General features: G+C 42.1%; 1 protein-coding gene across 5 annotated transcripts in view; it reads left to right on the forward strand.

The window, feature by feature from the left end:
- The window catches only part of LOC138624741 (protein phosphatase 3 catalytic subunit alpha), a 67,281-nt gene that overhangs the window by 38,762 nt on the left and 5,028 nt on the right, over positions 1–23,491 (forward strand). The window contains exons 3-14 of one of the 5 annotated variants that reach the window (XR_011311182.1): positions 89–213; positions 792–903; positions 1,341–1,486; positions 2,315–2,454; positions 5,880–5,957; positions 7,209–7,303; positions 14,793–14,918; positions 15,731–15,802; positions 17,490–17,516; positions 18,508–18,592; positions 19,481–19,578; positions 20,164–22,779. Coding sequence is in view for 4 of the 5 variants with exons in the window: in XM_069705213.1 (XP_069561314.1) it covers positions 89–213; positions 792–903; positions 1,341–1,486; positions 2,315–2,454; positions 5,880–5,957; positions 7,209–7,303; positions 14,793–14,918; positions 15,731–15,802; positions 17,490–17,516; positions 18,508–18,592; positions 19,481–19,578; positions 22,750–22,779 (1,134 nt within the window). In the remaining variant the exon portion in view is untranslated. The remainder of the gene's footprint in view (positions 1–88; positions 214–791; positions 904–1,340; positions 1,487–2,314; positions 2,455–5,879; positions 5,958–7,208; positions 7,304–14,792; positions 14,919–15,730; positions 15,803–17,489; positions 17,517–18,507; positions 18,593–19,480; positions 19,579–20,163; positions 22,780–23,491) is intronic. The other 4 variants (XM_069705213.1, XM_069705215.1, XM_069705214.1 and 1 more) reach the window with 4 other exon arrangements.

Genomic DNA, 23,491 nt, shown 5'->3' on the forward strand with positions numbered 1-23,491 from the left:
ACCATGTTTCTATCATCTGTTTTTATTCTGTGCTGTAAACTCGCTGTTCCCCTGACGTGCTTTTGGTCTTCTTCCTTCCATGTTCCAGTTTGCGGAGACATTCATGGGCAGTTCTTTGACCTGATGAAGCTGTTTGAAGTTGGAGGATCACCAGCATCCACGCGCTACCTTTTCCTGGGGGACTATGTCGACAGAGGGTATTTCAGTATTGAAGTGAGTCTGCGTATTTGTTTTTGTCCTCACAAGGGCCCTAATCAAGTGTGACACACACCATGTGCTCGACTGAAGCTGTGTTTATTAATAGCTTTCTCTGAGCGCAGATCAAATCATGCAGCAGATATTGGAGTGGTAATAGGCTTTTGTAATAACTTCAAATGTGGCCTGGATAGCAAATGTCACAGTGTAGCTTTGGGTTATATATAGAGATTTTTTAATATGAAGCAAAATACACATATTTAATCTGGAGCTGCAAGGTTGGAATTGACTATATATATATATATATATATATATATACATTTCCTGCCATGTCACCTGAAATATCATACTGTTATTAATAAAATATATTTTAATGGAATGGGCCGCACCTGTCCTCTGATGGTTCCCTTCCAGGTTTGTCATCTCTTTTTCTCTCTAGCAAGCTAACATGCTGCAAAACGTGCTGCATGAATGTTTCATTATGAGCAGAACTACTTGTATTGTGCTACTCTGTAAAAAGTGATAGTCTCTGAGTACTAGTGAAGATGACAAGCTGACTTTTCCCTGCTTCTTTTTCTTCTTCTTCTTTGTTTCAGTGTGTGCTGTACTTGTGGGCCTTAAAGATCCTTTACCCCAAAACACTGTTTTTGCTGCGTGGGAATCATGAATGTCGACATTTAACAGAGTATTTCACATTTAAGCAGGAATGTAAGTAATGCTTTTGCACTTCTTTTTTCCTGTTAATGTAAAAGTAAGTCAAAGTCTGTGAAGCTGTCGAAGGAGAATTGAGTTATTCTTTCTAAAAGCTGTTTATTATGTGTCCAGTTTAACCGCCGACCTCAAACGCTCACTTAAAAGCACCCTCTGGCTTGGTGTAGGATTCACTCAGACTTTTGCCCTTTTGATATTTACACATGTCAGATCTACAGTATTTCTGTTGGACTCAGACAGTGTAGGAAAAAAAAAAACAACAACAACAAAAGCCTTGTGAAATTGTGCTGTTTTTTAAATATGTTTGGGAAGTTTTTTTGGCACTCTGGAGAGCCTTTTCCAACCCAGACTAGCACACTGCCCCAATTTTTGAGCGCGACGTTGTTTGACTTGGCAATGCTCTCTTCTCCCTGCCCTGTTTCCCCCCATGACAGGTAGAATTAAGTATTCAGAGAGGGTGTATGACGCATGTATGGACGCCTTCGACTGCCTTCCCCTGGCTGCACTTATGAACCAGCAGTTCCTGTGTGTACACGGAGGACTATCTCCAGAAATCACAAATCTTGACGACATCAGGAAAGTATGTGTCTGATTTGACATCATTTTTCTCTCATAATTTCATAAATCTGCATTCGATGTGTGTGTTTAAACAGCAAGTGGCCGTTAAAAGCTTTAAAAATACACATCATTCGTCGAAAAGTGTCCGCTTTGTGTATTTTCTGCATTCATTCAAGTTCATGAGAAAAAAGAACTGTGTTTGTTTTTAGCCTGATGTGCTGTGAAAATATCAAACCTAGCTTTCAATGCTTGAAGTGATTCACCCAGATCTGTCTCAGATACTGCTCAGGACTTGGACACGGGGGATTTGTAAGCACCGGTCTGCTCTTCTCTCTGATTAAAAAATGGTGAAGAGTCGGATCCTGCTTTCAAACTAATTCAATCATTCCAAATGGATTTGGTGGCTGCAATCAGAGGGCATGCACAACAGAATTTGTTCTATTGAAGTGTCCATCATGTTACCCATCCAGTAATCCACAAGCTTTTGTTCAGAAAAAGAGCTATCCTTGCCTCAAAGCAAAGTCATTTATCTTCATTGCTTGAAAAGAATCAAATTTTTTCAATGCATTTTGAAAAAGATAAAAAAAAAAAAAAAAATCCTTCGAGGTACTGAAAGATGAGCGCTGTCTTTGACATGTCGTCAATGCAGTATAACCTAGAAAACAATTTAATATCACCTCACTGAGCATGTTAGCTGGTTTAATGAGGAATATTTCTACAGTAGCCAACATGACTCTGGCAGAAGAAGCAGCAAAGTATTTTCTCTGCAGTCGTGCGACACCTTGAAATATTTCCAGCCAAACAGACTGACAGGAGTTTTTTTTTTTTTTTTTACCTTTTTCTTCCACAGCTAGACAGATTCAAAGAGCCCCCAGCGTACGGACCAATGTGTGATCTGCTGTGGTCCGACCCCCTGGAGGACTTTGGGAATGAGAAGAGCCAAGAGCACTTCACACACAACACAGTGCGAGGCTGTTCCTACTTCTACAGGTAAGAATTTTTCTCTTAAAATTTTTAGTAAAGTAATATTTTAAGACATTTATTACTTGTCTAATGGTGATGTTTGTTTTTACTATTACATTAATGATTCCAGGCAGCTCCTTTAATTCACTGCTGGCATTATGTTCGCATTTGCAAGCCTACCATGTTTTATCTCTGGCAACTGGAATTAAAAACAGTATCTCAGCTGCGGTATTTCTAAAAGGTCGTATTGTAATTTGGTTCTTTGATTAATTTTAGGAAAACTAAACAACCCTGCTGATTAGTTCTGGCTGTACTGTCTGTGATTTTCAACACAATGAACAACTTTCAAGACAGAATATTCAAACAAAAGGAGAGCAAAACAGTCTTGTTTCTTGATGTCCATTTTTCGTCGTTTTCTTTCCCCTGCGACAGTTCGTAGAACATGGTGTGCATTTGAGGAATCTCCAAGACTCCTCCTTCGCCTGTCGCCAGTATTTATGTAACCCGCATCACCTTCATTTGAGCTGAGTAACTGAACAAGCCGAGGAAATGCTCGGAGCAAGCAGCTTGCTCTGTCACAAAACGTAATGAACTGGCACATTACCACCAGGCACAGTCCTGTCTCTGAATGCGTTCGGTACTCCCTCCGCTCATTACGGCCTGAGCAATGCTTATTTGGCCCCGCCGTGCCCGAGGCAAGCCAGGAGAAGTGTTCAGAAATGTCCCGAGGCCCCTAAAATGCATTTTCGCTTTTCATTTTTCTTAATGGCAGGTGTTTCATAACTACTGGCTTAATAGTATTTTAATGTTCAGGCTTAGAAATGGACTCCCAGCACTTCTGCTGTTTTGTGAGGGCATATTTTGCCTAATTGTCTTTTCTTAGTTTATTGAGACGTTGCATCACATATCCACAGTGGGTCTGAGTTAAAAGAACATAACAGAAATGGTAGGTATTTGCCTTTTTTTTTACTTCAAACGATGTGACCGTCACATGTGTTGTACAAACATCCGATTTAACATGCTGCCATTTGGTCAAAATTCCTCTGGAGTCTTGTTTTCGTCAGTGTCCTCCACTTCATCTGCCCAGGGGACGGTCGCTAATTGGCATCACACTGGCTTTCAGGATTTATGGGACAGTTTAAGCCAGACTGAGAGCGAGCCGTTCCTCAACACCCCTCCCGGAAAACAAAACATCAGCTTCTTTGTTGCTTCTGTCTTGCAGCAACCAGTATTTCCCCCTGCACAGCAGGCACGCTCGTAACACTTTTACAAACGTAATTCAGGCATGAAATTGCACGTTTCAAATATGGTTGCTTTTATTATTGCCTCCCCTTAGCAGTACAGATGAGTCAGCCTAAAAGGATTTTATTTTAAATTTTTTTTTTCCCTTTTACTAAAGGTTTTGATATCAAACCAACTTTAAAGCCTTCATTTTTTTACAATATTTTTTACAAAGTGGCCCTTAGATCACACATGATGAACTAATTTCCTCGCGGTATCCAAGGAGCTCATTAACATCTGTGTTCTGTAGTTGGACATATGGGGGATGATCGAAACTCCGAATGCAAACTGCCAAAAAAACAAACAAGGCTAAAATGCGTCTTGTCTACCGAACAGCACCATATGGCACATAGCTGTATCTGCTGCAGGAAATCAAGCGAGAACTAAAACATTTATCTCAAATTTTTTGTCCCTTATAAAGGAAAAACAGACTCCCTGCATTTTTTATTCCTTCTCGGCATCTGCTCTCGCCTTTTCCCCCATCCCTCCCAGCAGATGTTTGTTGTGATTGAATGTACCTCTTCTCGTGTCGACATCATTAATGAACCTCACCTTACCCCTTCAGTTTCAATGATTAACCCCGGCGCCAAGCAGGGCGTTTGTTAGGCATGCACGCAAAAATAACCTATCAAATCAAAGTCATTTACCTGTATATATTTACATTACAAAGAGTCTATGAACCAAAAAGGATTATACATTAAGAGATGCATCAAAGCTGCACAATTAACTGATTATTTAACCACAGGTTTTCTGTACAGCAGTAGCTGAAGAAAATGTACAGATTGGATTTGATTGCAGCATGTAGGTCCTTCTTTGTTGTTCTCTGATTTTGCAGGGATGTTGAGCCTGGATTACAAAGCTTAGTATAAGATCACAAACCTGTATTTTGAACAAGCACATCATATTACTTCCTTGAAACTAAAAGGTTTTGGTGTTATGATGTATTTATGGATGCTGGGTGTACCTTTTTTTTTTTACTTACATATCACTGGGTTGAATTACAACAGCCTAAAAACAAGACAAAGAGACAGTGGGCTCCAATCAGGTTGACTACAGGACACATTTTCTAGTGATTGAAGTACAAAAAAAAAAAAAAAAAAAAAAGACAAAAATTGACATTACACATGATCATTTAGATCCCCTCATTTGATTCCTCTGCTGTCTGTTTCGCACAAGGCTGCAAAGCGCCCTAAATCTTCTGCATCACTGCCAAAGCTGCTAAGTGACTGTTATATTAATCAGCCAAAAATGTTGGAAATAAAACAGCATAAAAAGCACTTGAATTTTAGCCCCTATTATTGTTGGGAAAAAAAAAAAAGTCCTCCCACATGATTGGAGCGTTTCAGATGTAAAGCACCAATGTCACTCACTCATCGTGAGCTGTCACTCACTTGGTTTATTACAAAGCATCCCACGATTCACAAATCCTGACGTCCACTGGGGTTTTAATGATGTTTGGTAGAAACATCTCTCAGATGTGTGCTGGCGATGCCGTTTTAAAGGCAGATTACATTGAGATCAAGGCGTTTTCCATGAGAAATACGGTTTGCCAGTGACTTGTCTCGTGCCTTTTTCATTGTGCGGAAATTTCCATTGGAAGCTGCTGGTGGAGGATAGAAGGCTGCCGAATGGAAAACTCTTCACTGTACTTGTAATCTTGATCATTTCTTTTTTTTTTGCATAAAACACGCTGTAACGCTCCCCAGTGATAGTTTTCTTAAAGAAGCAGTCTGCTCGGAATCATCAAGTCATACTTGACATTTTCTGAGTTTCATTCTCAAGTAAAAATCCAACATATGAGAAGGATCTCACCTACTGCTCCTACTGTGTGAAAGTTTGTTTAACAGTTATGTGTATTATGGAATATTTCTCTAATTATACCTTTGCTCATGAAAATGGTTTTTTTTTTTTGTTGTTGTTTTTTTTTAAGTTAAAGAGCCTGCTTTAAATTTCAGCTAGAAGTTGATGTTTTTATATTTCAGGGCAATCTATCTATAGTTGAGCTGCAGTTGGTTTTAGAACAAATTTAGTTTGAACTCAGTGTTGTTTATCCACTGTTTCTCTGAGCCCAATCAATAACACCCATGACTTATTTAGTTCTTTCTATTGATTGTCCTTCTGGGATTTTTCTTGATGTATGAGTAAGCCAAATGTCCCTTTTTATTCAACAGCTACCCTGCAGTCTGTGACTTTCTACAACACAATAACTTATTATCTGTCATCCGGGCCCATGAAGCGCAGGATGCCGGGTGAGTGTTGTGGCGTTTTGTCTTTCCCCATCACACTGTCACACAGCAGAGTGATTCAGACCAGGGTATTAAATGAAAAGCTACCTTGGTATCTTGGGGGGAGGAGGGGGGGGGGGGGGGGGGTGTGCTTCAGGCTGTCTGGAGAGCGGGTTCGGGCGCAGTCTGAACTTTCGAGAAGAGTCACGTTAATCCAAGTAATGAAAATGAATCCAGCATGAGGTGTGAGTTGGCCAGATGTGATGTGACAAGAAGGATTCATGCAGATCTTGTTAACACATAACAGTGCTTTACAGACACAACTACACAGCAAAAATAATGGCACAACAGGAGGCACAGTAACATTTCACACTGCGAACAGCCCTGGAAACCTTCTTTGAAGAGTTTGGTTTTCAGAGTGGGCAGGAGGGTGGATGTGTCAGGCTGATCTTCCTCTGAGCGAGGTGAAGGCGGTGGGAGGCACAGCACAAAGTTGTTTACCGTCGCACTCCCACAGCGCGGTCACATGGGACACCTCGCCACATCTCAGATGAGATCACAGCCCCAAGACACCTCAGACCACACGTAATTATGTCGCTGGATTCCACTAATGTTTTCTCTGCAATTTGTAATTTAAAAAAAAATATTTTACTAAAAGCACCCAAGAATGGCTGAGAACAAAAACCGTTGGACTGTTTTGAGTTAACCGTCTATGAGCCCTATCAAACATCTGAAACATGCAGTCTGGAGAAGGCCCCCTTATCCAAGTTTTTTATGTTTGTCTTCCATTTCTTTCTGCAATTCCCTGTTTTTCTCCTCACATTTTTTCTTACCATCCTCCTTAATCTCCAGTCCCTTCTTCTCCTCCCTCAGTTCCTTATTCTTCTCCTCAATTTTTTTTGATAACCACCTCCAGTTCTTTATTCTTCTCCGTACTTTCTCTCTTGTCACTCAGTTTCTTATTCTCCCCCTTCAGTCCATTCTTTCCCTTCTTCCAGTTGTCAAAGACATTCACTGTGAGAGCAGTAGTTGCATTTGACTACTCAGTTGGTTCAGTGTGATGAAAACTCATGGGCATGTTTCACCTGTAACTCAGGGATTTACTCCCCTGAGGCTGTGCCGAGGTGCCCCCTCTGGCTCATGCATCAGCTTGACACAAACATGGAGCCATATTTACAACCATGCTAATCGTATCTCCAGGGTTGAATGTTATTGAGTAATCCATGAGTGAATTGTAATATTAACTGATGCTTCTCATGTGGACATTTTTACCAGATATCGCATGTACAGAAAGAGTCAGACCACTGGCTTCCCGTCTCTTATCACCATCTTCTCAGCACCCAACTATCTAGACGTCTACAACAACAAAGGTAAGCCGACACAATAAGTCATTGTCAATCCTGTTGCATGAATACCAGTGTCACTGTCATGGCTTGCCTCAGGGCGACATCACATTCCCAGGCTGGTTTCAGATATGTGCCAAATTTAATGACAGTATTTGAGCATCCCTTTTTTTTTTTCATGACATGTTAACATCGCTTCAGGAAAAGTGCAGATGTAATCATTATTATTAAAATGGTTTTTATTGTACATGCAAGCTGACAGGGCTTACTAGGACACAAAAATAGAATGGAGCCTTCATTAATTCTTTTATTTTTGTCCTGTAAGAACATTTTAACAAAGTTTGTTTTTGGTTTTATTAAAATGATGCTCGGAGTCTTATATTTTACTGGCCCAGATAACACTGATAAGGAACCTCTTCTTGTTTTGCATTTTTAAAAGCTGTTGGCGTCTTTATATTCATATGAAGCTTATCGATATTCCAATGGAGAAGCATCCTACCTCATATCCAAACTACACAAAGGTTGGGTCACGGTATTGCACTTGTTCAGTGTCAGAAAGTGACACTGTATGACTCTGATTTTTGGTCAGCTCAGCCAGGGAGCTGCAGGGAAATGAAGTGGCCCGGTGCCGGTTCACTTGGCACCCGGTGGTGCCCTATGCTGCGCTACAGTGCACACGCATCAAGATAGGCTTGCCTTTGTGCTGTGAGTCAGCACTTCCCCCCCTCCGAGAACAGGCGGTATCTGCTTTAACTGTGGGGGCACGTTTGAAGTGGAGGCGGCGGTGGGCAAACCATAGGAAATGGAAATGGGAAGGAAAGAGTGATGGTGCACGCTGTTTTGCAACTCCTCTTGTGATGAAATGCCATAATGCTGCAGTGCTGCTGGTGTTAGTGCATTACACAGGGAGCCTTTTTTGTTTTCCTTTTGCCTGTTTGCACCTATGTTGCCCTTGGATGAGAGATTAGGTTACATTTGTTTACTCCTTTCCCCCCTGAGCTGCCTCCGTGCCTCCTTCCCTGCACAATAAAGATAGTCAAGAAACAGCGAGGCAGTGTGCCGGTCTGGATCGTTGTTTATTATTAGGAACCCATTTGTTCCATGCCAACTAATCTTCCTATGGCTCACAGTCAACACAACACAAAACAAACAAACAAACAAACAAACAAACAAAGTGATGTCAGGCGCATGTTGTTTTTAGCTTTGGCAACCAATCGCCTGGAAAATCCTTTGCACCTCTCGAGCTCAATATGGAACAGTCAGAATATCTAAAATGATCCGGTCTGCACCCTCGTTTTGGTTGAAACTGGCTGACCTTCAGCTGATAACATGTTCCCCAGAGCAGGAGTGGTTATCAGAAAGAAAAAAAAATACCTCTGTGTTTGTTTTTAGAGCTGACTTCATTGAGACACCCAGATACATCTTACTTAACAGGACTATGTTTTTTTTTATTTCTCTCATCATTCACTGTCTGCTGCAAAACGAGACACTCTTTTTTTTCTTTGGCTAAAACTATTTTAGGCTTAAAATGTAAATATAACAGCAGATAAACAGTGAAAATAAACATCCCAGTGATTTTATGTTAAAGCTCTTTAAAATTTCAACAAATTACTTTTTTCCAATTGAGTGTGTTTGATTTCTTTACAGTTACACGATTCATTGGAGCAGACACAGCTAACCAATACAGTCCTATCAGTCCTGTTGATGCTCTTCTAATCAGTCATGTGGGTGGGGTTCATTGGTAGAGCCAAAGCCTCTGTAATGAATTGCTCTGCTCTTAGCTTCGTGCTGGAGCTCCGAGCCCGCTGAGCAACGCCCCTGTGATTGATGGCCAATCGAGTGGGCATATAAATCTTACAGGGGAGGGAGGAGGCATCAGCCATTCCCATCAATCCTGTGCTGGGAGTTAGCCAGATTAACCAATGAGACCTCTCCATGTGGGAGGGGGGAGTAGGGAGATGCCTGTCAAGAGAAGAGGTGGCGGAAGATATCAGTGAGGCAACACAAACAGACAAGGAAGAACTCCTCTCCCACAAGTGAATTGAACTTGGAGCCGAGCAGGAATAATCAGCACATGAATGATGCTGAGGATGTGATTCTTTAAAGATAAAAGTCCAGCTTCGAGATGCCGCCCGTCCATCCTCGATGCTGGTTTTGCAGAAAGTGTCAAGCGTTGACCAGCTGTCCATCACCGCTCTGACCCCTGCTGCCCCTTTAGTGAAATCCAAAAAGTAGCGCAGGACACTTGTGAGCCAGCGGGGAAGCTGTGTTAAATGAAAACGCAGCAGCAGTGATTTAGCAGTTTTCACCATTTGATCTTTCACGGTTTGAGTCCTGAAGTGACTGCAGGAGGAGAGAGAGCGAGAGATGGGGGAGGATGGAAGAGGGGGTGGAGGGGGTAGTTGGCAGTTGTACACTTTGGAGATTGCTTTGCGGTTTTGTATTAATGGAATGTTTTCTGCTGCATCATTATTGACTGGTCCTGAGAGCCAAACTGAATCCTAATGGTTATGTTGCTTGGAAGGAATAAAAGCTAAATGACAGTGAAGGGAACAGTGAAGGATTGGTCCATCTCACACCAGTTAAACCTTATATAACCAATTTAATGTTCTCTCTTCTGGAATTGTTTGATGCTGAGGTGGAAAAAAAAAAGGGATTGGACTGATGGAGTGAAAACAAACAAAAAAACAGAGGAATGATTTTCCACCAAGTTAAAGGTTCAGGCCGTCGCTCTGGTTCACTCACAGGTCAAACTGGACATGGGATCACTTTTTACTCCGTTTCCTTCCTGCAGGCTGATGGAGTGCCATGATTGGCTCCTGGCCCTGCCACTGGAATAAATAGTAGGGTGGCAGCTAGGGACGATGGCACAGCGGGGAGTTCATTTTCCCCTCCTCGTCACGAGTGCCAGCGAGAAGAGTATCCCTGGCTGCAGATGCCCACCCATCTGTTGTCACTCTGTTCATTACTGGGCTTCCCTACAGTTTTCTGTAAACATGAAAACTTTTCATGTTGCATCAGACAAGAAAATAGAACATACAAACTGTTTTGGTACCAGCTGGAATTCATGAATTATTAGTGTGTTATCATTTACATGGGCTGTTGATGAGCGTGTCCACGAAGATTTTATAGACTCCAGTTCTGCTTCCTATTCTTAACATGTTACTTGAGTAGGAACAATAAAAATACTTAATATCGAGTACCCATACAGAGGAAGACTGAGAAAACCCCATAAAAAGCTAGTGTGTGAACTCTGAGGGATTTTTTTTTCTTTCTAACCGAAATCCTATTCAAATCAGAACGTAAATCTACGCTGCCGCAAACAGTCCAGACCTCACAGGAAATTGCACGAGATGGTGACACTTGCCCGAGCTCGACATTATGACAACCAGTGGCCACATCATTAATTGCACTGCGTTCTTGTACCACGCTGCAGAAAATGCAGCGTCATTTCAGACAGGCTCCTGATGTTGGTGCAGTGATTAAATCTATCTGCATCGCTGCTGTCTTCTGTGATCCCTGCCCACGCTTGAGTGCTTGGTCCTGGTTACTACATTGTGAAGCAGCATCGATGCATTCATTACAGCCTGAATGGACAGAATAGGTCCGAAAGGGTCTTCTGAATAGGGAGCGCTTCGAAACCAGAACCAAGACTCAACTGTGTGAATACAGTTCAAATGAATGATGAGAGACACAGATTAATGTGATGCCACAAATTCTCACATTGATTTAATGTACACGGATGGCCCTCAGTCCCCCATTTCGAACCCTGAATGGAATGAACCAAAGCGGTCTAAAGGCCTGGCGAGGAATACAAACCCAGTAGAACCTTATACCGGAGGCGTTAGAGACAGATATGCAGTCAGCAGTAAGCGTAGGGGAAGGATAGTGGGAATCTCCCCCTGGTCGCAAAGCAGATTTAACAGTCCTCGTTACCGGGGAAACCGGCTGAAGGCACTCCCTCATGAATAATTAATGAGTGGGCGTCACCTTGCAATATCTGTGTTATCATTGCAGCAGGCTTGGCCTCAGCTACCCTACAAAACCACCGCCAGAGCAGCAGAGCAGCAGAGACCTCTAGTGGCCGTCACGCAGTGTTGGCGTCAGTGGTGGAGTTGCAACACAGGCCTCGCAGCTGGCCGCCGCAAGTGCTGTGACCTCCCACCGAATGACAAATAACTTTGCATATGATTGTGCATTTGTAGTAATGAGTGTTCAGATAATAGGGACACAAAGAGCTGCTCGTGTCATCCTCATCTGCATCTTGAATGCAGCGCTCTTATTAAAAAAAAAAAAAAATTTTAAAAAAAAAGAGAAGCAGGCCTCGAGGAGCTCGCACACCAGAGATCCACGAACATGTTTGTTTTGCACGAGGGAGGTTGTCGGGCGTCTCTGTTCCTTTAAAGGGAATCTGATTTGAAGGAGCGACAGCAGGGGAGCTGACCTTCTCCACCGCTCTGCCTTTTTCCCTCCGGGCTTCCATGGCTGCATTCAATCAAGTGCCTCAACGATGTTTATGCAGTATGTGATGTTTATGCAACGGCTGCCCACGTGTGCGATTGCTTTCATGCACGCCTACGCACTCGGATAAACACCCACAGCTCCGTCTGAGAGGAGCGTGTCAGAGTAATACAATGCATTTCTTGTCGGACTTGGTTGTAGTGTTTTGCTCAAATTAATAATAATGCCACATTCATTGTCCAAGTTTATGGATGTTCCCCTGCAGGAGAGTTTTCTGTTTGCGTTAGAGTGTGTCTGTGTGTTGGTTTGTGCTTGCTTGGGGCAAAGGGGTGTCCAGAGTTAATTGTAGTGCTTTGCAGTACTTCACAGACCACTTAGATTGTATAGGTACTGCACTATATGCATTACTGTGCCTCACTGATTGCACAGACACACATTCGCGCGCACACTGAAGCAAATCCCAGCCGGCCGGGATCTTTTCCGACCCGATTTGTGTTGCGCTTGACTTTAAACGTGTTCGGATGCCAGGTTTGATGACTTGCTATTCCCGAACCTGAGAGGGGCTCAGGCAGGAAAGTCCCCCACGGTGACCCAGCCGCGGTGTCCGATTCCCCCAGATCTGGGCCACCAGACGGGCCTTGTGTATTAGAGAAGCTGAGGCCGCTATATACAGCAGGGATATATTTATGTTTGGCAGCGCTCATGTTTTCTTCCACACCCACGTTCACACTGTGCCTTAATCATGGGTGAGGTCACATGGGGCATACTGTGGTCAGTGTTTGGGAGGTGGTTTCTATGTGCACAGAGAGCATGCGGTTATAATAAAACAAACTGAAAAATATACAGAAATATGACTCAAAGAGAAAGTGTTTCTATGCAGCGCGAGCTTTGAAAACCGGCTCCAGAGAGCGTATCTTTATGTACAACATATGTTAGTACTTAAAGCGTATCCAGGCAAAAGGAGGGACAGTTGTCATCCCAGGTGTTGCGTGCTTTTTTTTTTTTTTTTTTTTTTTTTTTTTAAATATAATCAGCTTCTGTCAAATAGGCTTGAATTAAACACACAGATTACTTATTCTGTTTTCACACCCTGACTGTGAGCACCAGTTTAACCACACCCGCTGCTGTCTCTCCTGATACATGATTAATATAACTGTTTGAATAATTTAAAGCCACTATGTGTGAAATTTTGTACGCGAGTGTAGCATTTTAAATATTCTGATTGGAATAATATTAAGTTCCATAAAAAAAATATTCAGGTATTGAATTTGGTGACATTTAGGAAAATACAATTGCTTGTTTTCTTGCCTAGAATGAGATGCAAATATCAATATCGCTCTTATATCTGGACAGTAAATATGACGCTACAGAAATGTATATGTTCTATGTCATTTGTTTAATCTGAATGTTTAAGGAAAAAATGAAGGAAAAAAAAATCACGTTTTGCTTTTAAAAAGGGGTTCTTCACATTTCCTGCACTGTTCCTTTAAACCTTCCTGCACATCTATTTTGATATGTTTTACATTTGAAGGACAATGTGGTAATTTCCATGTCATAAATCCAGGAAAACAGGAATATACTGATGAGAGTATACTAATGGTCTTAATTGCATTCAGTGCTGTTGCTTGTGTTGCACATCAATACCTTAGTTTTCGGTCTCTGCCTGTTCTCCCCCGTCCCTCCTCACCAGAAATTGCTTTTCTGTTAATTAATGAAAAGTGCTCAGCCTCATCGAGTCTAAACGCTGAGCCATGTGTTTCTGTGATGTTATTCATGTATCCAATCCTGTAAATGACAGACGTTTTTCACCCACTGGGGGCGGTAATCAATATGCAGAGGAAATGTTCCAGAGGAGGGAAAAGCGACATAGATTTTTTTTTTTTCCCTTAAATGCTGGTTACCTTCATTTTGGTGCTGTTGCATTTTACAAACCTTAATTTACACAACTCGGTTTGTAATTTTGCATATAAATTAGTCTTCCTGTCAAAGTGAGAGATTGACAAGTGCTGACTGTGTCGATATGACCTTCGAGTGGAAAAAAAAAGAAAAAGAAGTGGGTCTTTGTGTAGGTAGTTTTGTACCGAAGCATTTCATTTGCTGTCATCGCCAGAGTTTGACTGACAGCGTTTGATGAAACCTTGAGTTACTTCCAGGCTTCGTTCTGGCTGCGGATGACAGTTTTTGGCGACTGTACACTCGTCTCGATTGTTTTGTTTTTAGCCAAACGGAGCTCCGTGGTAGTCAGTGGTTTTGTTCAATCGCACACCTCCACACAGCACCTGCAAGCTAATGAATCATTAACCAGGAAAGGTAAACAACAAAAACACGCAGCAAGTTTTAATATTAAAACTTCACATTAAGTGTTTTAATCATGTGGATAAATGCAGTTGTTCTATTTAATGTTTAATAAACTATAGCTAAAGAAAAGAATGTCAGTTTGATCAAATTAATGCGTGAAGAATATGTCGGTCTCCTTCTTTTTCTGATTTCATTAATAATTTCACTATAAAGCAATCTCTGGATGTTTTGTTTGATTTGTAGCCTGTTGGATCCTCAGCTGACGGTGTTGCGGTAGATTGAGTACTTTGGGCGACGTCCTCCGCAGACCACTAACGTGATGGACATTTTAAAGTGGTGGTTAGGGGCAGAATGGGAACTGGTAATGGACCTGGACCTCAGTCAGAGCTAAGCCTTTCTCTCTGTCTGAAGTATGGATGTAAAACCTGTTTTAATGTATATGTACACATTATAAATTAAAGGCATTTTCAAACAGCCTTCGTTTATTTTAATGTGACATCAAATCGTACATCCACACCTGTTTTTCCACATCACGCAGCGTTATTTGCTGCACAGTAAAGCAACTGAGGTGAACTTTTTGTTCTCAGGCTGATTATCATGAGTGCGGTGGGTGTTGAGAAAGTCAAGTGAATGTTTTTGTGGCAAATATTCACCCTGTGTGTCCCAGGACCAGAAAGAAAGCAGAATTTCATTGTGTTTCGCTTCACACATTTGGAAATCATTTTGAACAACCTGCTTCCTCGTCTTTTCTTTCCAGCGGCGGTGCTGAAGTACGAGAACAACGTGATGAACATCCGACAGTTCAACTGCTCACCTCACCCTTACTGGCTGCCCAACTTCATGGACGTCTTCACCTGGTCCCTGCCGTTTGTTGGAGAGAAGGGTGAGTGCACACACACACACACACACACACACACACACACACACACACACACACACACACACACACACACACACACACACACACACACACACACACACACACACACACACACAAGCAAACACACACTTTGGAGAACATTGATTGCAAATAGTTCTGTTAAATGTTGCTTCCACCACTGAGGGTTAATGAACATTTATTTTCCTGAATCAAGCCTGGCCTTGAGAAATGTAGCACAAACACCGTTACAACAAGCCCCGTGCTCTCTGTGATCTATACGTACGTGTGTGTGTGTGTGTGTGTGTGTGTGTGTGTGTGTGTGTGTGTGTGTGTGTGTGTGTGTGTGTGTGTGTGTGTGTGTGTGTGTGTGTGTGTGTGTGTGTGTGTGTGTGTGTGTGTGTACAATAAGTCACGTCAAACTCTACAAAACTTTCAAACTTTCTCAACACGAGCAGAGGTCTGCACCACAGAGGTCGTAGTTGAAGGTTGTCCCAGGCGTTTGGTTTGGAGGTTGAGCTGTGACACATCTGTGTCAATTCATCACACATGACTGAGGCTGACACACTCAGTTCAGGAAGCCCAATTTAGGCAATGACCCTTCTGCACGGAGTCCTTCCTCGCAATGTTATGAGCTCACCGATGGACGCTGCTCGATGTGTGGAGGAGGTGAACGAGTGCCGTGACTTCTTGTGCTTCAGCACCCTCCGCAGACACTTTTAGAGGCTGATATGAAGATGACTAATGTTTCGTATTAGTTTGATATTATTTAATAGATAAGTGCGACATTGTGAAATCTCTCTTTTTTTTCTTCACAGTAACTGAGATGCTTGTGAACGTATTGAGCATCTGCTCCAATGATGAGCTGACAACTGATGAGGAGCTGGACGGTAAGCAGACAGCCGGCAGGTTTCACTGCAGTTTGCCTTAATTACACTAGAGGGAGACGTCCGCCAGAAGGAGTACCACGCATTCATTCATTCAAATCCTCATACATATACACACTTTTACATGCAGTTATCAGAACACTGAGTTTAAATATGTCATACTGTTAAAGCAAAAAAAAAAAAAAAAAAAAAAAAAAGTAGGCAGTGAAACATCCAGAAACCATTACAGTCCAATGAGTCATTTTTGTATTCGCGTTCATCAGCATGAAGAGAGTTTCTTTCAACGACCCAGGAGATCCGCAGACCTTTTTAAAGCCTGAATATATCTTTTGGTATCAAAGCTGAAAGCCTTAAAGTTGTTAAAAAATGCCTTAAATACACCTGTTGAGGGTGTTTTATTCTACTTTGTTGCTGTGCCGCATGTCCTCAGTCACACGGTTGTCATGCGTTTTATCGTCATAGAATAAGTGGCGAGTTTGAGTCATCTGTTTGATCCCAGGTCAGAGATTATCTGCAATGAGATGACCAGTTTTCCTCTGCCTGCCCCCACCCCTTACTGCCAAACAGGAAATGATCTCACCAGTCCTCCTTCCTCCTCCTCCTCCTCTCTGTCTCTGTCCTTACTGATGCTCCCAGTTTGACTCTCTCACACGGGTGGAGTGTCAGGATGTCGCCGAATTTCACCCACGTTTTTCTTAATCGAGTTATCAGGAAAGGGAGATGGAAAAGGGTCGAGAGTGTAAATTCACAGCAAAAGTATATATGCATACGAGAGACAAGTATTTGTTTTATACTCAAGAATTTCTGATTTTTTTTATCATTAGTTTTCAATGTCAGAAAAATAGCTTTTCTGCCAGATGTTTTATATGTTGTAAAAAAAAAATATTCTTCTTCTTTCACTGAAGTAACAACTGGAATTTTAGGAGTGGCACACAATTTCAGATAAATACAAGTTTTAAATACACATTTAATATTTTAAAAACTAAACTGAATTACAATGGATTTGGAGCACAACTCGTCCACTACAGTTTCTCAAATTATTAGCCCTCCTTTAACATCTCATCATGTTCCACCAACTCATTCACTGGTTTCAGTTGATCCACTCGGCGCCTGCATCCTCCTCGTCGTTGCTCCTCTTCAGCTCATTTCTTTTTCAGTTTTCATATTCTGTCAGTTTCTACTATGTTGACATTTGAATTGTTCTGTCCTCTCTTATTCTCACTCATGATCTCCTCTCCTCTGCCCTTATAATTTCTGATAATCCTGTCGTTGCTGTGCTCTTTATCTGCTTTTGTTTCCATGGTTTCCAGTTGCCATTATATTGATATTTCCAACATCACATTTTCACATCTTTGTTTTGGCATTCTCCATCTCTCTGTCTCTCTGTCTCTGTGTCTCTCTCTCTCTCTCTCTCTCTCTCTCTCTCTCTCTGTGTCTCTCTCTCTCTGTCTCTCTGTCTCATGCTGTGATGTCACTCCCTTGGTTACCACATCTAATTTCTCTTTTCTATGTTTTCCAGAGTTTTGTGCTCAAGGCATCGCTTTCTTTTACACTCGTTGTGCTTTCTTGCCTTTTATTCTCGCCGTGTGGCCCTCCCACTCTTCCACCTCCTCCTCTTTCATTTTACAGCCATCCACTGATCTCTCTGTCCTTTCTCTTGTCTTCTCTTCTGGGGGTGTTTCATGAGAAGGACAGCTAATATATCCCCCCAAAAAAGGTACAAACACTGGTCACACTGGTGTGTGCAGCGATAGATAGACTGCGTGCTCTCTTGCATTTCAGATGTCTGTAAACTAACGTCACTGTTTAAAGCGCCTTCTAACACCTCAGCTGAGTCTTTCTGAAAGATATGTCAGTAGTGTCATAGTTACATACTCCTGTATTAGCCAAGGCCTAAAAGAGAAAAGACTTTGACTTTTGAGGGTCTTATCAGTCGCCAAAATACTGGAGTCTTTAAGCAATGACACTGCAAACGGTAAGAAAGATATTTGAAGTTAATGGTGGTTTATTTAACCTGAGGATGACGGGAGTTTTAAACGAGACATCGGAACTTCAGCTCTTTTCTTTACCCAGCTCTACACCGCGCATCAACTTCATTTCCATCCCTCATACTCATGCATTTTCCAAGCCGGCTCCCTCGGGCCACGAAACTGTTATTTGACAAAAGGGTCTCTTTAAACAAAGTTTTGTTTTTCCAGTCCAGGAAAAATTCAGCTCGAGTCTCGGCAACGAAAACACAGCACAGGAAAATTCATGTAGAGAGTGCTCATCGGATGCCATGTTTGGAAAGGGATCAGGATATTTGCAGACGATGCACACCGACCAGTTTTAAAGTGATTAAGTACAGTATGTAATAGGTTAGAGTTAAAGGGACGGCAGCTGTAAGTGACGTAACACAGACAGGCAGCATGAATGCACTGAATGCTGTGTTTATGGATTCAATTGATTTCGTATAATCTGAACTTCGGACTTCAATAACAGCAGCTGTGCTTGTATTGTGTTCGTCTCGTGCACTTCCGGATAAAACTAATAGTCCAACAAACATGCTCTGCCTTAGCACGTTTACTAAATTTGATGGTACTTCAGAGAGGCCTTTAGAGATCCAAACAAACACACAGACGGCGCTGTAGATCGCTTTTCCACAGGACGTGGTTTGGTACGGATGAATCAATGTTTTTATGACTTGGTGTGACCTCTGACCCCTCCAGGTGCCACAGCTTCTGCTCGTAAGGAGGTCATCCGCAACAAGATCCGTGCCATTGGTAAAATGGCCAGGGTATTCTCTGTGCTCAGGTATGCAAATATTAAAAAAAAAAATGTTGCGTTCCTCTCAGTGCTATAGCGTTGCAAAAAATGAAACCGAATATTTAAAGGTGAACTATCAATATATTTATATTAACAATGGGTTAAAGGACTACGTGTTAAATTAACAGGTCTCGCTGTCGTGTCTTTGTCGATATTGTTTTAGTTTTACCACCCACAGCTTCAGTGTTTTGGCTGTTGACAGTGAAACAGCTTTGATACACCGACAGTACACATCCTACTCGGCACCAAACTATCGACAGAGAAAGTTAGCAACTAGCTTGTGAACATAGTAGAGCATTCAAGTGAAGAGAAAGACATATTTCCAGAACTAAATGGTCTGCACTCGTTTTATCACCTCAGCAGACTTTAAACGCATTACACTCTTTCTCATTCACCCACTCACACACATTCACACACCAATGGCTACAGAGCTGCCATGCAAGGTGCTCGCCTGCCGTTAGGAGCGACTTCGGGTTCAGTAGCTTGCATGTGGACAGGAGGAACCGGAGATTGAACTGGCAACCTTACGATTATTAGTGGTCAATCTGCTCTCCCACAGCTGTCCCTCACTAAAAGGACTGTATGCATCAAGTGGCCAGAAACAACCCTTTAAATAGATGCTCGTATAGCTCTGTGGGCTGTCTGTGTAATGATGATGAATTCTTTTCCTACACACTAGCTTGTTACACTGCTCCCTGGTGGGCAAATAATCTATTAATACTGCTTTAATGCTGTACACTGAAACTGCCCAAGTTAAATTTAGTTATTTCGTCGATCGAGTTGGTATTAGGTTCCCCGAATACACATTTCTGATGTTTGATTGGGTTTTTTTCCTACTTTGTACCTAATGTATATATTCCTGTGTTGATATTTCAGAGAGGAGAGCGAGAGCGTGCTGACGCTGAAGGGACTGACCCCGACAGGCATGCTACCCAGCGGAGTTCTGTCCGGTGGCAAAGAGAAGCTGCAGAATGGTAAGACTGCCACAGAGAACCCCAAGACCCTCTATGGCCCCTACAATGGACACACACACACACACACACACACACACACACACACACACACACACACACACACACACACACACACACACACACACACACACACACACACACAAATTCCCCTTACGCAGCAGAAGCCTGAACAAAGTGCTAGCTCAGTGTTTAAAATGCTGTATGTACTCCTTCACTGTCTCCCTCACTCGAGTTTAAAATCACTGCCTCAAAGTAACACTGTAAGTGTAGTTGAATGTTTCTGGTCAGTGTGAATCAGTTTCCTTTCTATACTTAATGTTTAGTTTAACAGCTGCTGCTTGATGTGGTTTTCTTTCAAATGTGTATGTAGTTCAGTGTTTTTCCTGGATAAATGACTAACAAATGTGAAGTAAAACAGTCCTCTACTTGCAGCAGATTTTCTTTGTCTCTTTGTCCTCTTGAATGTGTCCCCTCTTGATGTGTGGCGTTAACACCCTGTCTGCCTGTCCCTGTCTTCTTTCTGTATTTCCACTGATTTTTATCTCAAATATCACCTGTATCTTTTTCTTTCTCCTTTCTCCCTAGAAACTGCAGGTATATTCGGTTGTGCAAGTATTTTGTTGTGTTACTTTTTTTCTTTGTTGTGAGACAAGTTTAGAGTTCAGTTCACCCTCTCATGTTGAATTCCAAACACTCCCTCAGTGAGCTTGACAAGCTGCTGCAGCAGCAAGGAAATAATCATTTAAAAAAAAAAAAAGGCTTTTCCAGAATCACCTTTTACAAACACTTTCAATTCAGTGGGACTCCTGACAGAAACGGTCTCCTCACTGTCCAGATACGAGCTGTGAATGTCAGCAGCACTCTGTCAGGGTAAGACACAGGTCTCTGATGACTGAAAGAATGAATTGGAATGGACATAACCAAACTGTGAGTGAAAGGGGGATAGCTGCTGTCTGCCTTGTCATTCACCAAATAAAAGCAGAAATCCAGACCACTTCCCTCTCCTCTCACAGGTTCTCACACCACATCAGCTGGTTCTCTCCTGACGTTACATCGTGCACAGTAATCGCTTACCTTCATGACAATATTTACTTCTTTACTTTAAAATGAACATATGTAACATAAGTCACCATTAGGGGATTTTTATTAACAGGTAAAATGTAGTATTTTGCCCAGGAGGGTGTGCAGAACTTCAGCAAACTGTCTTTGTACTGTTGTTACGAAGCAAGATCTACCCAAAGTTTCTGAACTGAACCAGAAGCCAGTCACACCAGACTGTCAGCATGTAGCAGTAATCCTCTCAGTGTAGAGACCTGACTAAAGGCCTTTTGCACACTTTTTCTCTTGCAATTAATTTGCACGTCAGTACATTTTGTTTTTCCAAACAAAGATTTTTCTTAGCTTTCATAATGTGAATAAAAGCATCGACCAATCCCATTCTGAGGGTTTTCGTCAGAGAATTTTCATTTATTTGCTGAAAGATGTGAAGAAAGATGTGAAGAAACAGGAGTATTGAAGTTTTCCTCCTAAAGCAAAATATCTTCATACTGATATTAAAGTATCAGCTGTGCAGATCCAAAAAAAAAAAAAAAAAAAAAAAAAAAAAATGCCCTTTTAAATCTTGCATTTTTTTTTCTGAAAAATGTGCTGACACAAATCTATTTGAACATTTTTTTTTTTTTGTAAAGAAACTGTCACTGCTGCACCACTGCCTGTATGAGTAGGTCTGATAGAAAATATTCGCTGGTATTTTGCTTTTTTACTGCACAAAATTTTGGCCTTAAACAATCAAATTCTTTACACAAATTATATAAGTTTATATTGATCAAACTAGTCAAGAGGGACAAACTCTGAACTCATCCGAAATTGCATTTTGTTATATGCCCTGCTGTGGAGGGAAACAGTGACCAAATCAGAGAATTAACAGAAAGCCAAAGTTCACAATCTCAGTCAGGAAGGATGGGATTCTTGTCTTTACCGCTGCCCCTCGGATTTAAGATGGGAAAAAAAAAAAAGAGTCTACTTTCCTTTTTATTCCAACATTGAGAGGGTTTGAAAAAACACCGGGACCTCCGGACAAATGTTTCCCCTGTTGGCCGACATAACAATAGTGGTTTTAAGGATTAAAGTATATAAATATGGAAGCTGAGGAGTGTTTGTTTTGAAGCTCATAGTAAGCAGCTGACACTAAAGAGAACCCCAGTGAAGGCAGAGTGATGTCCGGAGATTCCTGTTGCAACATCGGTAGAATCACATTGCTCCCCTCATTCAGGCAGACACCAGTGTGCTTCTACTGTAATGTTGAGTCCATCGGCCCATACCGTTTCAAGTTTGTCGCCTTTATTTTTGTGATTTCTACTCATCCTCATGGCAGTGTTGTTCCGTAGCTCCTCATCCCTGTCTTTGTGTAAAGCTGATTTGGTAGAGTTGTGTTCATTTATAACGTCAAGGCTGACTGTGATTGATCGGTAAGTGGTTGCAATGCCGAAAGGTTTCTTCCCCTCCCGCCTCACAAAAGTAAGCCAGCACTTTTGATGTCTGAAAATCAAAAGATGCTCCAGCTGCCTTTCCAGATGCTACGCAGTAACCGTGCTCCATGTGTGTGTGGTACTTTGAACTTACATTAACAATTAAGCCGCAGCCATAAAACCCACAATCTCACAGCCACGCAAACCTTCTCCCTGTTTCCCATTTGTACTTCAAACTTTCTCCATGTGCGCTTCTTATTTGCATAACAGAAGCGAACTAATGTATTTCCAGCTTTTATTGTGTCGTAGTTGCTGTTAATGTTCGTTCATTTTTTTTTTTTTTTTTTTTTTTCTATCACCACAATCACTCCCCTGTCGGACTTTTTCTGAAAGATGCACTCCTCCCGTGAGGATGTGTCACCTTCCCTTAACAGATCTGGACCTCAACACAAAGCTAAGGCTCATCCCTCTTCCTCCTCCTCCTCCTCCTCCTCTTCCTCTTCCTCTTCCTCCTTCCTCCTCCTCCTCTCTCCACTCTCTGCTAACACTCACGTGTCCTTTTGTAAAAATGTGGAGATGACGTTAACCTTTTGTTGTCGGCATTGGCTGTCTTTGCTGCTCATTGACTTGTTCCTGGGATCAAAATGAACTCCTCTGCTCACTTCTCTCATTCATTTTGCAACCCCCCTCTTCTTCTCTTCAGCTACTATTGAAGCTATTGAGGCTGACGAAGGTAAATGGGTCTGGCCGCCCTCGTCTGTTGCTTTTCACGGCAATAGACCGGGGGCTCCGCTGGGTTTTCATCCATCTCGCTGGTGCTTGAGTAGAGTGTGTTGGGTGTTTGGGCTAACAAAATGTGGCATAGTATTAACAGAGGAAAAAAAAAAAAAAAAAAAGAAGTAAGTAAGTAAGTCAGGAAATCCTGTGGTCGCACGTTTTAAAGGGGAATACATTTCATAGCACAGATTTCATAATCACAGGGGTCGTACTGTGATTTTGAGTGAGTGCAAAGCGAACGCTACCCGCGTTCCCTTTACATCTAAAATATCCTTCATACAAAATGGATTAATGAGAGACGGTACAGCATCAGGGCAGAGATGGCCCTTAAGGAAACGCACACTTGTATGGTGTGGGAGGTGTATATACAAGGGTAAAATCAGGTCATCTGGCAGCTGTACTGAGCCTTCGCTAGATACCGGAGACCCCGGCAACATACTGTGTCTGTAAAGCCCCTGAAAACCTGGCTTTAAAGTTTAAGCCGGTCCCCACAGCGATAAATACAACCCTGATTGATGCATGACCTTTTCCTTAATCAGTCCCGCCCACTTCAAACCAACCAACCAACCAACCAACCAACCAACCAACCTCATGTACGATCATTCTCAGAATGAAAGATTCGGTTTTCGGGGCCTTTAGGAGAGAGTACGTCCCACAGCACTTCTAAC

Source organism: Brachyistius frenatus, unplaced genomic scaffold (genome assembly GCF_029030835.1).
Source record: "Brachyistius frenatus isolate BFR_SWC_R1_liver_20210118 unplaced genomic scaffold, ASM2903083v1 Contig_54, whole genome shotgun sequence".
NCBI lineage: Eukaryota > Metazoa > Chordata > Actinopteri > Embiotocidae > Brachyistius > Brachyistius frenatus.